Source organism: Siphateles boraxobius, unplaced genomic scaffold (assembly GCF_051911475.1).
Source record: "Siphateles boraxobius isolate OS27281-9 unplaced genomic scaffold, OSU_SipBor_1 9, whole genome shotgun sequence".
In the NCBI taxonomy this organism is placed as follows: Eukaryota; Metazoa; Chordata; class Actinopteri; order Cypriniformes; family Leuciscidae; genus Siphateles; species Siphateles boraxobius.
In genome coordinates, this window is record NW_027509219.1 from 20,816,956 (window position 1) to 20,834,051 (window position 17,096).

General features: G+C 38.2%; 1 protein-coding gene across 1 annotated transcript; it reads left to right on the forward strand.

Annotated features, from left to right (window-relative positions):
- Positions 1 to 2,251: 2,251 nt before the first annotated feature.
- Positions 2,252 to 7,664, forward strand: tmem51a (transmembrane protein 51a). Its single transcript, XM_077223964.1, has 3 exons — positions 2,252 to 2,531; positions 4,518 to 4,984; positions 6,127 to 7,664. Exons 2-3 carry the CDS (start codon positions 4,626 to 4,628, stop codon positions 6,527 to 6,529), a joined length of 762 nt encoding a protein of 253 aa, XP_077080079.1. The 5' UTR covers positions 2,252 to 2,531; positions 4,518 to 4,625; the 3' UTR covers positions 6,530 to 7,664.
- The last annotated feature ends 9,432 nt before the right edge of the window (positions 7,665 to 17,096 follow it).

The following is a 17,096-nucleotide window of genomic DNA, read 5'->3' on the forward strand; positions in this document are numbered from 1 at the left end:
TACTAACTCCAAGGTCATGCACATTGGTAAGTTATAGCAGAGGTCATTCTAATCGTCATAGCAAATGTGCAAAGATCAAAGATCTGACCGTTGTAAATTTTATTTTGTGATGATTGTAAAGTTATCCATTTAGAAAAATTGTCTTAAATTTTATTTTGAATTCTTCTTTATGGTACTTATTTCCTTATTTTATCCTAGGGCATTAAGACAAGAAACAATTATAGATTATTATTTATGAAAAATAATCAGCTAATGTTTTTTTCCCCATTTGTTTCTTTGTTGTTGTGTATTTGTTTCACATTTTTCTAGCATCTGTTACACATCATACCTACAATTCCCAAAAATTTCCCAACACAGGATTAATAATGTACTTAATTTACTGAGAAAAAAATATGTAATTCCTATCAGAGCACTCCTTATTCTGTTTACCATAAAAGTTACATGACGTCTCTTAACTTAAACAGACAGTTATGAGGAAGCACCTCGCCTATACGGTCAACCTTTGCCCAACATCATTAACATTGCCAGAATCACAACTGCCCATAAAGTGGTTAAATATTGTTGAGCATGTATTCCGCTCTAGGGATTTATGTTTGGGTGAACCCTGTTTCGACACATTTATGTGGGTGCTGCTGGTGATTTGACGTGCACCACCCTGACTGCAGATTAGTGTGATTAATAATGCTTGTATCTTAAAACCTGTATGAGATTAGGTATTTTCTGAGTATCATAAATAAACTGTCAGAATGCCAACAGATTAACAGTCTTCTTATTTTACTGTTAGGGTGAAAATATAAAAAGATGAATGAAAATAAGATGAAGACTTGACTGCTTAATCAGTTAAAAACTGGAGAACTAGTTTATGTACTTCATGATTTTATTTTAAAATTAAGTTGAACTTTTCTCTATAGCCAATATATGACGTTTTTATTTTTATTCACTCTGGAATCATGCATCAATGTTTCACTAAAAGTTTCAAAATGTGGTTCTGTAGTTTTATGGATCAGCATTGCCAGGGGATGGGGAACTTTTTTACCCCTCAGAACACATGGGTAGGGCAGGAGCCTGAATGGGTCTGTTAAAGGGTTCATTTGCACTCTGCAGCCTATGAAGTTTTTATTTTTATTCACTCTGGAATCACGCATCAATATCTGTTTCACTAAAAGTCTCAAAATGTGGTTCATAGTGTAGGGCTCAGCAAATATGGGCAGAACTCTTTCCTGCCCCAGTACTTCAAAAAGCCCTTTAAAGGTTTACATGTGAATTAAATGTGGCACAATGGCCTTCATCATCACAGGATGTTAATGCCTATCTAGCGCAAGGGTCCAAGGGATTTCATCAATATGCTGATTGAGGACTTTTGGAACACTCCAAGCACATGATGGTTCTGTCGAGAGAGACGGAGTCATTTGCACCTCAATGACACGTCTGTACCATTTGCTTCACAGGACATGCTTTCAACTACATACTGTTTCTTTACTAGTGTGTTCTAATATGTAATTATGTCATGTTTGGTCTCATCTGAACGCTCATAGGCTACACTGAAATGAATGGTGGTGAACTTAATAGACATTTTAAAGTATGTACAATCTAGGTAGGCCTACTATTGGTTAAACATACATTGAGGAGAATATGTTAATGTTCTTCACCCCCTCTTGATCACCACCTATTTGCCTCATCTTTTGGTTTCCTGTTGTTCGGTTTCTGTGTTGGTATTCCATGTTTAACAATGCTTTCTCAGGGTATAAGAAGGAAAGGTAACTGTTGATCTTGGAGAAAGGCTTTAACCCTGCCACTCCCGCACACCGATGCGTAACCTCATACTCCGAGAAAGCTTTTACAGCCTCGTTTGCACAACCGTAAATTATTTGTTATAAATAAGTTTTCATATATATGTTGTTCCATTCTACTGTCTGTATATTTAAGCATGCAACTTAATAAATAACTTTGCCTGCTTTAAAGGTTTTGAGAATATTTCCTTTTATCACTGATGATGATGTTGAAAGCTAAAGTGATTATGACTTATTTAAACGTTCAAGTTAAATCCTACGTTTTTCCTATCAGTTCTAAGAAAGAACTTTACCTTTAAATAATAAGAGGTTAAAGAATAACAACAACTTTAATGGAGTCAGATTAATTATATTGGAGTCAGATAAATATTTGAATTATACACGTCATCCTTCAACTGTCCTTTTGTTCCGATTATTGGTTCAAAATAGCAGCATTTAAGCTTCCAGCCTTAAGCTACAATAGTGTATGGACCATTACTGCCAGGGGATGGGGAACTTTTTACCGCTCCGAACACATGGGCGGGGCAGGAGCCTAAATGGGTCTGTTAAAGGGTTAATTCTGGACTGCAGGGACAGGAAGATGTTCATGTCTGTGAAAGCCATACCGCGTTAAGGAATTCAAGTTTAGCTTCTTAAGGAATGTAACAAATGCTCTGGTATACGTGTGTATCATTGGATTAAACTTGGTTTCATTCAGAATTGAAAAGGACTGGGTAAACACAAGGAAGGGAAGTTTTCTCGGTAAGACTCTTACAGTGAACTTGAAGTTTTGAAAACTTGGCTCGTTTTCCTGGAACGTTTGTTACTTGTTTATATGGTTTTACATTGAGCGTTCGGGGTTTGTTTTAGCCATATGTGCGAAACGTGATTTGTTGTTTAATTTATCTTTGTCCGTGAGGGTTTTTTTCCGCCTGCAGTGTGATTATTTTGAAAATAATTGTTTACGTATGGGGACGTCTGTTTGTGTAAAGTTGCATTTATGTCTTTAATGTTTGCGTTAAATATATTTAACTCTTCTTTATTTAGTGGTTTTGTTTAGATGTTTTACTCTTTTTATTAATAGTACTCTCCGGTAGATTTTCCTACATTGATGCATAAAGTTCACACCCAAACATTTTTTTTTTTGCCAGTAACTTAGCCTACTCGCCTTTATATTTTTTCAAACTCCTATTAGCCTACTTTTTTGTCCTTAAGCTAGTAAAAAAATAGAGATATTTGGCATGAGTTGTAGGCATGTCTTGGGGCCATATTCATTTACACGGTCACGTTTTTGCTCTTAAAAATGCTGCATATGGTCTAGAGACCCTTTTCTTTTTTTATTTCAACTACTTTCAAACTTAAATTTGTGTGTTTTTTAGAAGACACTGTGTAGACCTTTATTGTTTTTCTATGTAAACATTAGCTTGACAGACGTCTTTTGCATTAGATGTCATTCTTAAAAACGCTATCGCTCAAGTTCAAATTCAGCTTTAAAGGTTAGCCTAAACTTTTTTCCATTCCACTGTCTTGCGTATTTAAATGCAAAACCATGTTCTCTGTTAACAGCACCTTATTTTGCCTTCTGTGAATGATGAAATCTGAGTGTAGCTAGTTCCTTCTAAGATACGTATTTGAGGGTGTCGCTTAAGTTTCTGGACCCCTGGTAGCCTATTGTTGCCTCAAGCTGCCTCAACTGTAACCGTCTTCCCTGTTATGTTGCCCCTTTGTAATGTGAATTTATGTGGCACTTTTTTTGTGTCTAATCTGGCTAAAGTGGCTTATGTGAGAGGAGGGAATTCTTGCCATTCCTCAGCGTAGATTCACTATCATAATTTGATCTGTCTGCATGCTTAGACGTGCTCAGTAAGGTCATGTACACTTTCTAAACTTTGCTTATGTGTCAAGGAAATCGCATTCAACAAGTCAAATGTGCCGCCATGACATTATGTCTGCCATTGGAGACTTTAATCACCCTGCCAGAGTAAAAACACAGAGCTCATGAGCAACTGCCCACATTTGTCCATACACAGCATAACGTATGAGTCATTGCTGAAGGAAATAGATTCCATCATAAACCACCTGGCTCTACATGTATGATTTACACTGATCTAAGACCATGAGTTAATGGCGCTTCCATGCTGAGAAATTATTAATTGTGTGGTAAGAACGCTTATCCCAGACCTGCCTGTACAGACTGATAACCAATACCAGAAACTGTGTAGGCATGAGACAGCAGAGTTATGATGTGCTTTCTTTAGTGTGAGTGTGTAATATGAAACAATAATACATTGTCAGTAAAGAGATTTTTGGAGGTTTTTTCTTTTTTTTTTTACTGGCCTCCTTCATTCCAACGTAAACCTTACAGAGCAGAGATGAAATTTCACCAAAGTCTGTGTTCATGAGCTCTCTCTCTCTCTCTCTCTCTCTCATTTCACTCTTGAATCGAACTCTTTCTTCCATTTTCTTGCACCTGTAACTAAAGCTTGGCAGGCGAGACACCTACTTAATCTCATGGAAGCAAGTTAGACAAGCCTAACATGTCTACTGATGTGTGTGCAGACAATAAATATGCTTTGATAAAAACTTTATAACTGCTTAAGCACAGGCCGGGTGATGGCTATGCTATTTTCACACAGGATTTACTGGATCTTTGACGTTTATTGATTTAAGACTCTTTTATGATAGTCTGATTATTCAATCACATTTTGATGTCCGATGATTCATCCTTATTTGATATTCTGTTCACAGAGTGGGTCAGTGCTCCAGAAAACAAAGTGGAAAATGAGATAGGTCAAATTTTCAGACATTTTGAAAGGCACAGGACGAAAACAACGTGTCCAGAGGAGATTCAAGTCCATGGTAAGGTTTGGAAGCATGTCCTACAGCGACCAGACTTCACCCAGTCCCAGCAGGACCAGCGGCAGTAACTCTGGGGCACAGTATGCTACCGCTGCACTGGGAGTGGGCCTCATCGCTCTGGGGATCGTCATGATTGTGTGGAGCGTGGTGCCGGCAGGGTCCGGTGGGAACAGCTCCAGACCAGGCATGGAATCCAGTCAAGTTAAGGAGACCTCATCTGTGGCTTTCGTCCTAGTGGGGGGAGGAGTGGCGCTGCTGCTGCTGTCTGTGTGTCTGAGCATAAGGAACAAACACCGGGCGGCCAGGGGACAGGAAGCCAGCAGTACACCCGCTAACACACAGGGGGAGGGGGCTACGTGAGTACATATTGTTAAATACACACCCAGGTGATATCACATTCATTCACTCTATGATGATATTTGCGCCAATGACGTGACGTTTTAATTTTAATAATTTATGCAAAAATATTTAAAAATGCGATTTATACATATAGTAACTTGAATCTACTTCTATATTTTTTTTTTAGTTTCTGAATTAAAATAAATGCTTGTTTATTTTTTGGGGAAGTGTGAAGTCATAAATATCAGGTTTATGCAACCTCCTGATATCATAATGAAGAAAAAAGTCTTAGTCTTTAAACATTTAAAAAAATAAAAATAAAACATTATAAAGTAGCCTACATTGGCATAATCTTGTATTATGTCTTAGAAAAAATATTTTAACAAAATTACTTCACTGCTTATTAATATTTGACAAACTTTTTTTTCTGCCAAATCAATATTATGTGGTCCAACCAACATGCAGGGATAAAAGATAGGCAAGGCAGGGCAAATTTGTTTATATAGCACATTACATACACTATGGTATTTCAAAGTGCTTTACACTGAAAGGAATTAAAATAATCAAAAGATAAAAGCAAGGAAAATTAAAATCGTTATAAAAGGAATTAAAAGAGATATAAAGATCATACAGTTATAAAAGGAATTAAAAGAGTAAAAAGATGATACATTGATAAAAACACCGGTATCATATTTTTCACAGCTGCTTGTTTTACTATGAGATTTTGCCATGTTGATTGCACTGTGTCTGTGGTATTCTTTCGGCGCGCCTATGTAATCTGAGCATCTCCGATAGATCAGATTTTTCCCTAAAATAGATAAACATTTTCAGCAGTCATTATTGCTTCAGTCACATGATCTCTCAAAAAATTCATTCTAATACGCCCAAGTAACATTTCTTATTATTATCAGTGTTGAAAACAGTTGTGCTACTTAATATTTTTATGGAAGCCATGATAAAAAAAAATTTAGCTTTCTTTTTTGTAACAATGTCTTTATTGATGCTTGAATTGATCAATTTAATGCATTCATACTGAATAAAATAATTACGTTTTTATTAAAAATAAAATGGTAAACGGTATATATGTATAATGTATATATGTATAACAACCTAAATTTGCTGTGTATAGTTGTAAATGGGCGTTTATTTTTGTATCTAGGTTGGATCAAATAGCTCAGAACTACATGGTCCCCACTTATGAGGAGGTGGTTATGAGTGGCCAGTATCCCATCACTCAGTCCTCTGAGCGACACAACAGTGTCACACAGCTGCCAGCCTATGAGGAGCTAGAGGAAGATCAGCACACCGTACTGGATGGATCCAGCCCAGCACGCAGACCTTCATCCCAAATCGACCCCAGCACTGGAGCGGGCGGCCGCAGAAACAGCCGTCCCAGTCGCAAGCTGATTCCCCTTAAAATTAGGCGCATCAGATCGGATAACCTCAGAAGGAAAAGCTTAAGCGATATCCAGCAGAACAACGTGTTCACCATCGAACCTCTCACTCCGCCCCCACAGTATGATGATAAAGACCCCCCACTTCCTCCTAACACACAACAGTGAACCGTGCTGGAGGTTTATACTGACATTGCAGTGTCAAAATGTGATGAAGTTGTACCTCCTTTATGAAATACTACAGCACTGAACTTTATATTACTCCTCTGGATAGGATGTGCCACATATCAACAGCATAGAGTGCACAGTGTTCTGTAAAGGTGAAGAGCCTTCAGGATGTCTTCCTGTGTTGGTTGTACATTTCCTATTTAGGAAAAAAAACCTTAACAAAAAAAGCTGTTTGGAACTAACTCAATTTTTGAAAGATGTTTACTGAACAACTGCTGGTTTTGATATAGGCTGGTCTTGTTATTGCCGTTAAACTTGAAATTCACCATCCGAGCGGCCCAGAACTTTATTTCATAGGACGTCCACAAGAACTTTCGAAGAGATGTCAAACTATAAACTGTGAGTCACATCAGCACTGTTGCGTTTTTGCACTTATCTTTGTGTTTGTCAGGTGTGGAAGAGGGCATGTGATGTTTTGTAAATTTTCCATGAACTTCGTTTTAGTTTGTGTTTTGGCTTTAACTTTCTGTTTGTGTGCAAGTATGATTGTTCTTAGTGACCTTGTTGCCGGAGTGACAAACTGTGAGGTCATCCGTATGTGTCTCTCCTCATGGTTTATGACACAGAGAGGTTCTTTGACCCTGCAGCTGCTTTATATCACTCTCTCACCAACGCACACCACCAGACACTGAGAATTTCTTGTCTCCCTTTTTCACCAACTTGGATACACAAACACTCAGTCTTTTCATTCCTTTATTTTTAAATTTCAGAGTTGATTTGTGTGAAGCCAACTGTGTTTCTCATAGGGGAGCTGTGGCATCTCCATGCTGTGAGGTTCAAGCTCCCCATCATCTGTCTGAGTCTAGCATTACTCCTCTAAACACTCCAAGATTTTCACATAAAGACACACCCATAACTGGTTGTTATTGAAATCAGTGTTTCTTTTTCTGTCATTTTTGCCGATGACACTGCAGTTTAAGACGTGTGGATGGAAAATGTTGCTGAATTTCATGTGCTATTTAATTGTTATTTGTTTCTTCTGTTATTATTATTATTATTGTTTCTATATTGGAATATTCTGTTTAGAATTGTAATCTGGTATGGAATGAGAAATAAAAAACAAAATGGTACCCTGCATTAGACATTATTTTGTCTACAATTAATGTTGCACCTACATTCCAACTAATTCTCATTAGAGTACTAGTAGACTGTATGTATAGACACTTTATTTTGATGGTCATCCAACAGACTTTCAGATACTTTGCAAGTACATGTCAACTTCTTCTATACCTCACCCCTTATTCTACAAACCCTAGCCCTACTCCTAAAAGTCTACTAATACTGTCAGTGCAATGTTATTATACAGTAGTTGACATAATGTCTAAGAGTACCATAAAAATAAGTGTAACCAAAAAATATTTGTCATGAGGGATGCTGATAATGATGTATTCATTCAATTCACACCCTGACGTTTAGTGGAGAATGATTAATTCTCTTTAGGTTCACTTTAAAGTTTGTTCACTGCTTTGTTCATTGATCTTTACTGAAGGATTGGTGATTCATTGAATCATACACTCAACCGATTCGTTCCGCAAAGGGGGTTTCCCCTCAGGTCCAACCAATCAAACGCTCCTTCACGCTGCACTCGAATGCTCTGAGGGCGTGCGGTATAAAGGCGCGAAAGTATTGCAATTGAGGACATCAGTTGATGGAAAAAGTCTTTAAAAACAACTATACAGTATGTTTGATTATTGATCAATTTCAAGATAACTCAAATGCTCCACTTAGTGGTAGATTGGTATACCATAATATTTCAGTGTGCACTGCACACATATGGTGCTTATCAATATCCCTCCTCGTTTCCTCGCTCCTCCATCCTATGACCCGGAAACCGATCGAGCTCAGCCATCTTGAAGGACATCTCAATTCTCTAATTGCACCGCGAGGAGGCAAGGATCGAGTAGGCTTCGAGGCGTTGTGAGCGAGGATATGCAGGTATATCCTTTGCGAAAGAGCTTTATTGACTAAACGCTCGTATAAATTCTCCTCCCCCTTCACATCGGTCACTCACAATCATTTTAATTTATACGTTACCCTTGCAGTTTATATAAACCACACATCTCAAATTTTTTAACAAGGTATCTTGCTTTATTATGTATTAGGAATTTCTATAACCAAACTACAACATAAGGGCAGATCCTTTGAGCGCAGCTGATGACGCTATGAAGTGACGCTCCAGTGATCCCATGATCCAATGTATAAAAAAAGCTCTCATTCGATTCCTCCGTCCTCTTTTTCTTTCCTTGCGGCCTTCCCTCGCATCCTACAGGGGGTGGAGCTGAGACACGAGGAAAGGAAATGAGAATGCTCAAATAGGAATTGAGAAGTACCCATAGTACCTGCTGCTATCGTCTCAAGGACTGGTGAGTAACCGTGAAAGTTATGCATTTCAAATAAATCTACCATGCCAATGACACACACACTTTACAGTGTTGCTATTTATTTAAAAAGGATTGCATCTAAATCTTAATATCACTCACTGTCATCAAAATCATAATCTAACAGCTGAGAGTACTAGATTTGAATAGAATAAAGTGACATCTAAATGGGTGTTGACTGGTTTTCTGTGAGAGAGTCTTTTATTTTAAAGGGTAGGCGTTGGTTTTGTATAGCAGATTTTAACAATCTTGTCTTTAATAGTATAGGGATAACATGATCTAGGCCCTTTGGCCACTAATGGAAAGTAAAAAGAAAAGTGAAATTGATATTTTGGGCTTCTTGCAAATGACTGAAATCAGAACATATCTATGTTCAGAGCCTTATGTTGATATTGAAACATCCAGATAATGTATCCTTAGAGCCAGACTATACATGGATTTATATGCTGAACACATATGCTATTACTAGAAGAGATTCTCTCCCACAGTGGTTTATGCAGATAAAATGTCTCTTCTGATGTTTAGATGCTGGTGGTAGTAAAGGGAGGAGTTACTTTAGTCTTGAAATGAAACAACTAGGGCCTGGAATCTGGATTGTAGTTGTCAAGGATTTGAAGGTTTTGAAGGATAAAGCAAGATCTGTCAGTCATAATGTCACTCACAATTTAGAGCTGGTCATTTTGAACACACAGGGAGGCATTGACTGCTTGACCTTCGACTGAGGTAAAGAGAAATTTTGTTGAAGAAGGAAGGAAGAGGAGGATAGTCTTGTCAAGATTAAGGTGACGAGTAGACGTTCAGTTTGGTATGTCCGTAAGGCATGCAGAAATCCTTTCAGGAGTAATATATCGGTAAAGCAGAGGTACGAGAAGTTTATTGAGGAAAACATCTTGAGTCCCACCACCAACCAAAGGGGTATAAATATTAAGAAGATCAGAGAGGAATCAATACGATACGTCATTGGAAGCCAGTGTAGTCGCTGGAGAATTGGTGAAATGTGCTCAGTAGAAGGAGTTCTAGAAAGAGGACGAGCTGCAGAGTTCTGAATCAACTGAAGTTTATAGAGAAGTTTGGAAGGAAGACCATTAAGAAGAGTATTGCAATAATTGAAATGTGCAACCAGAGCACGGATCAGGATTGCAGTGTTGCTCATTGTGGGGGAAGGACGGAGATGATTGATATTAAGCAAGTGAAAGGATGTAGTAGGCGTAATATTAAGCTAAACAGCTAGACAAAGAAGGTGGAATAAAAGAGTCAGAGGAGGGTTTGGAAAACAGGTAGAGCTGAGTGTCATGGCAGTGAAAATGGATACCATATTTCCTAAAAATATGGCCAATAGGGAGTAAGTAGATAATGAATAGAAGCGGGCCCAAAAAAAGAACCCTGAGGAACACCAGTAGTAAATCTGTAGATGGTCTTGATCGTAAATTTTTAAGTTTGACAAACTCATTGTGACCAGAGAGATATGATCTAAACCAGGACAGGGGGGTGCCAGTGATCTCAATAGAAACTATCCTGTCAAGGAGTATCTTATGTAAGATGGTATCAAAGGCCGCACTCAGGTCGAGAAGGACAAGTATGGTTAATAAACCAGAGTCAGCTGCCAACAACAGATCATTAGTGATTTTAATAAGAGCAGTCTCTGTATGGTGGGGACAGAAGCCAGATTGAAATTGCTCAAACTATTTGTTATTGGAGAGATGATCATTGACTTGAGCTGTAACACATTTCTCCAGTATTTTAGAAATAAATAGCCAATTAGAATTTGGACGGTAATGATCAAGATTAGATGGATCATGTATAATTTAAATAAGGTACAAGGGTGTACCTTTTGAAAGGGCTCCCAGTGACAATTTTTGTACCTTGTAAAGGGGGGTAAGTGGAAAATGATTGCTGAGTGTGTACCTCGTATAGTTGTATTTCATTATAAAGTGATAGATGTTTGGGCAATAACCTATTGATTTATTTATTTATTTATTTATTTTTTATTTATAAGGCTCGTAGAAGTGGCATTGTGTTCTTGTGGTGCCAATGTTTTCTTGATGAACATTTGATTATTAACACAACATTTATGGCTCAAATGACTGGCCCTAAAACTTCTATGCCCAGAAATGAGTACATTTGATTATTAACACAACATTTATGGCTCAAATGACTGGCCCTAAAACTATGCCCAGAAATGAGTGTCAATATGGTGTAGGGCAAAAAACCCCAAAAATTCCAAATAAGCAAAGTCCAGTCAAGAATGCACCTATCCTCTGTACTGTGTCATTCATCCAGTAGGTGGCAGTGCATTCATTCCAGAGTAACACACTCAGATGAATTACTGTGTGCTGTGACACCATGGTCAATTTTAATCCATTTCTCTTTGAGAAACAAATGGTATTGTTTATTTCTGTCTGCCAGCCACAGCAAAAGCCCTAGTAAATGAAAAAGAACAGAAAGAACAGGGGAGGAAGTGGAAAAACAGTACTGGATTGTGACATGTTCAACACCGTGGGTAGAATGTTTTGTCCCGATTACTTACTGTGTCCCATTCTTTTGCCTTAGCTCACTTGTTTAAGTGTGTGTGTGTGTATGTGTGTAGGATGATGTGAGGTCATACTGTGTGAGATATGAGCCTCTGTGGGGAATTCAGACACACTGACCAATACTGTGGGCAGTGGAAGACACAGTCTCTCTCACGGGCCTTTCTCTCTCTTTCTGTAAGTCTCAGAGGAGCATAAAGAGCTGTTGTAAGTACTTTAATGTGCTCAGCATGATTGCCAGTGAGGAAAACCACACACATGCTCAGAGAGTAAGTTACAGCTTTGATTTAATCAGAGGAAACTGCAAGACACTGGATATTAAAGTAAATGTTCACACTTGATGTTTAATAATAACTGACTGCATTTATACCTTTTTATAGAAAACATTCACCTTCATATGTGCGTTATACAAACAGAAAAAAAACCCAGGTCCATACAGCACACATTTAAAGGTGAAGTGTGACTATATATATTGGTACCATATCATACTGACCAATGTATATATAGGATGCATTGAATTATGCATTAATCAAAAGTGAAAGCAAATACATTTATAATGTTATAATACAAAAAAAATCTATTTAGAAAAAAAGTCTGCACTTTTGTTCTTTCAGGATTCTTTGATGAATAGAAAGTTTCCACAAAAATATTTAGTACAACTGTTTTCAACATTGATAATAATATTAAATGTTTCTTGAGCAGCGTATTAAAATATTTCTGAAGGATCATGTGACACTGAAGTAATGATGCTGAAAATTCAGCTTTACCTATTTTTGTTTAAATAAATGCATATATATATATATATATATATATATATATATATATATGTGTGTGTGTGTGTGTGTGTGTGTGTGTGTGTGTGTACAGTACACACATTCACTTGTTTTGTACTGACAGACAAAACATTTTTAGTTTTTAGTGTACTAAACTACAACTATCATCTTAAATATTTATTTTTTATTAGAAATAATGGTCTAAAAAATGATAAATAAGTTGCACAATTAGTAATGTGCCTTTTAATCTGATCTAATATTGTCCACTCTCTCTTCCTCAGTATTTCTGCATGTTTATTGTATACATTTTTTGACTGTAACCTTTGGAAAACATGCAGTCAGTAAACTGTTCTGACTGTCCCGATTCAACCTTCGTTTCACTTGTCTATTAGCTGCTCTCCATCCTCTCTCTTTGTCTCCTGAGCTTGAGAACAGAAAGACCGAACATTCACACAGGACTGAAGAGCAGTTTAGAGGGGAGGGCAGCTTTAAAAAGCCCTTTTCAGTTTGGACGACATCCTCTGCTTTATTTTGCTCATTTTGTGTGCACTCCACCTCTCCCGTTCCCTCCATTCCTTTTCATTCTTTGATTTTGTTGTGTCTTTCATCTCTCCATCCGCAGGCTTTTTATCCTTTCTTTTTTCCACCAGGTGACGCACTGCAAAGACAATACAGCTGAAGAGGAAAAAGACGGATGACTTTTGACTGCCTCCTCCTCTCTCTGTTAAAGGGCAGACATTCAGTGAGCGAGCTGGTGGGTGTTAATGGTATGTGTGTGTGTGTGTGTCAGCGAAGTTGGGGATTATGTGTGTTTGACTGTAGCTGCTAGTCTGAAAAGAGTCAGTTGAAACAGGTGCACCTGTGTTCCTACACTGAATAATGAATGAAAGACTGAAAGAGAACACATGAAGAACTGAGAAATAAGGGGGAAAAGAGGTTTTGTGAAGGATGGGTGTGTGAATGTTGTATGCACTGCAGAAATCATTTTAAAGCAGGATTTTTGTTTTGTTTTACAGAAATACATCTAAACATCCGTAAAACAAGTTAAATAACTGAAATATATAGGCTATTTTGTTCTGGTTGCAAGCATAAATCTAACAAAATTTAGATTTATGCTTCAAACAAGGGGAAAAACTATTTTTATATTTATCTTGTAGAATGCTTATATACTGTACGTATATATTTATTATATATTTTTTTATAGGAAAACAAGACAAAAAAATATTAAGAGAACCATTTTTGGAGCATTAATTTTTTGTCTTTATCCTAATCACCGTGTGAACCTTGTCCTGTGTCCTCTGTTTATTTTCTTTCTGTTCTTTCTCACGCTTGCCACATTCTGCCAATTCGATATGGTGTTTTATTCTTTTCGTATGCTCATCTCTCTCGCTCTTTCTCTCTGAGAGTTTGTGTCAGCGTGTGTATTTGGCAGTAAACAAAGATATGCTTGATTGTTCCCGTGGTTGCCATGCCTGCTGTGTCATTGTCTTGGTTGGCATCAACACTAGGTTTTGTTTTCAAAATGTTCATGGTTTATTGACCTTTCAGATTATGACCTCATTTGAGTTTATAGGATTGAGTTGATAAAATTATATTTCATGTACTACTAATAACTACTAATAATAATGATAATGACTAAAAATGTAAATACAGTGATGTTCAAAAATTTGAGACCACTTAATCTTACTCTGGGCAATAAGGTTTAATTAATTTATTTTTTATTAATTTATCACCTTTTATTCAAAAGTGATAGTAAAGGCTTTTACATTGTTACAATACATTTTATTTCAAATAAATGGTGTTCTTTTGAACTTTCCATTCATCAAAGGCTGCTGTGAAAAAAAATTTCACAAAAATAATTAGCAGTACGAGTTCAACACTGATGATAATTAAGAAACATTATTGAGCAGCAAATCAGCATATTGGAATGATTTCTGAAGTATCATGTGACACTGAAGACTGGAGTAATGATGCTGAAAATTCAGCTTTGCCATCACATGAATAAATTACATTTTAAAACGTATTACAATAGAAAACAGGTATTTTAAATTGTAATACTATTACAAGAAAAAAATCTCAGCCACCCCAAAGTTTTAAATGGGTGTATTTCTTTCTTTTTTTTTATATTTCATTTTTATTTCTGAGATTGAAGTATATAACACCACAGAAATGGTAGTTTTGTGGTTCAAAGAGTTTGTCTTGTATAAATGGGTGTGTCACTGTGGCAGCATCTGGTTGTAGATTGTAAAGCTATGAGTTCTGGAAGGGCAGAGGTCGTTTCTGTGGAGATGTTAATGTGTAAGTGTGTCTAGTTCGGTGATATCTGGGGCATACAGCTTTACCCCGCCCACCTCCGTGACCTCAACATTCACCTGCCAACCTGGCCAGTTGCCATAGCTACTTACAGCCCGTAATAAAGTGCGAGATGACTGAGTAGCAGGTGGCAGGATGGGTGGGATTTCGGTATGTCACGGACAACAGTTCCGAGTGTTTGTTTTGAATACAGACAGATACAGGAAGGATTGTGAAGAAATTGACAGACCATTTTATAAAATATTTGAAGTTTTTTTTTTTGTGTGTGTGTGTGCGTTGAATCTGTAAGATTGCTATCCCAAATATTGATATGGCCCATAGATCATCCAAAACCACCTTACTACACACAAACACATGCTCGCAGTTCACAGCATGTCAAGTTTATCAGTGTCTACAGCTCTTGGGATTTCTGTAGGTGGGTGTGGATACAGGTTTTTGGTGTGCCCACATTGTATGTGTGAGTGAAGGCACAATTGGTAATTTGCTATGCACCATCTGCCTATTGAGTCTATTTTGGATGCTGGTATGGATAAAGGTCCACACACTGAACTGAAAGTAAAAAGTGTTCCTAGTCTTTAACTGTATTTAGTATGACCAAGTATAAGAGTGTCACAAAGCGACCCCTGGAGATCTGCTTTGGATAGCATGAGGGTTTGTTTGTGATAAATATATAAAAAGAAAAGGATGGCTCTACTCACAACAGCACTGTCGTGCAGGTATAATTTATATACAGCACCGAAGATTAATACAAATGTCCATGAGTGATGGTGTGAAGATGTATACAGTGTAATCTTCAAAACCCAAAAATATAAAGTGTCAAAGAAACAAACTGGAAAATAAAGATGAAAAAATATATATAAACAAAATATACACAAAGGGTATCTTCAATACTCACTCTGGTAGTTTGCTCATGGCACCACAGTTGCACCCTTGCTGTTGACTTGGTTAACAAGTCTAAAATTTGAGTCTAGCCTCCCCTTTTAAAGGCCAAACCCCGCCCCTTCTCTGGGTGTACCATTTATTTGGTAATTAAAATCATTATTCACATATGTGAATCAGACTTCACATATATCCAAGAAACACAGGTTTCAAAACAAATCCTCATATAAACACCATATAACGCATAATAAAACACAATAACACAAATGACTAACACTTTCTTCCTCATTTGTCAGCCCCTCTACAAACAACACAAATGGTTTCGTCAGACTTCTAACGTAGTGCGCCGGCGCTACGCCAACAGTGACATCATAAGCGGGAGCCACTCAATCGATCGGTTTCGCCTGCGTCACCAGCCAGTTTGATTTCACCAAAACACTCGCGACACCCGACAAACAATTAGAGGATACACGACACATAAACGAGACAAACTGCGTGTGGTGTACAATGTATGATCAGGACATAACTGCGGCAGGGCAATATAGTGTGTGAAACTGTCCGTGGGCTATCGGGGCTGCGTGTGCACCTGCTCCGCCAACAACCAAGCGGAGAGGAGGGAAATCAGCGTGGTGAGTAAGTGTGTGTGTGGGTGCGGTATATATATGTGTGTGTGTGTGCTGTGCCCAGCGAGAATGTCTACTTTCTCACATCACCTTCCTCTTCTCTTGGTTTCGTAATCTCCAGGAATTGTGACAACAGTCAGCAACCACATTCTGTCGTCCTGGTCTATATGCCGCACCTTAAACTTATATGGCTGGAGGCTTAAGTACCATCTCATTACTTTAGAGATGTGGTCCTTCATTGTCTGGATCCACGTTAGTGCTCTGTAGTCAGTCTCCAGATCAAACTCCCTCCCCAGGAGATAATATCTTAGACTTTCAAGGGACCACTTGATGGCGAGTCACTCCTTCTCCACAGCTGAGTACCTGGTCTCCCTGGGCAACAACTTCCTGCTGATATAGACCACTGGATTTTTTCCTTCCCCATCCCCCTGGGCCAGGACAGCCCCAACTCCTGTGGCTAAGGCGTCTACCTGGACCAGGAATCTCTTGGTTAAAAATCAGTGTTTTGTAAGACCGGGCTGGAGCTCGTCTTATTTTTGAGAGGTCTGAATGCTGCCTCACAGTCCTTGCTCCACTGAATCGGGCTCCTTGCTGCTTTCGCCAGCAGGTTAGTAAGCGGTTAGAGATGGATGCAAAGATAGTGATGAACCTCCAATACCAGCCCACCAGGCCTAGAAAGGATCGCATCTCCTTCTTTGCAACAAAGCAGGGAACCATTCCAGAAGGCGTCACAGCTGAACCCTGTTGGGATCCTTCAGGTGCTCCAGGTTCACCTCAGCTGGTTCTCTCTGTGCCTTTGCTTCGGATTCTGGTTCCTTATCAGTCACCTCTGTCACTTCTCTCACCATCATCGCCGTCACTTGCTTTACAGGTGGCTCTTTCCATTCTTGAGCAGGTTGATGTTATATGTCTGCTTGGCTATACCCTTATCTGGATGGTGGATCTCGTAGGTCACCGATCCCATCTTCCTCACTACGGTGTACGGCCCTTGCCAACATGGATCCTCTCAAGTG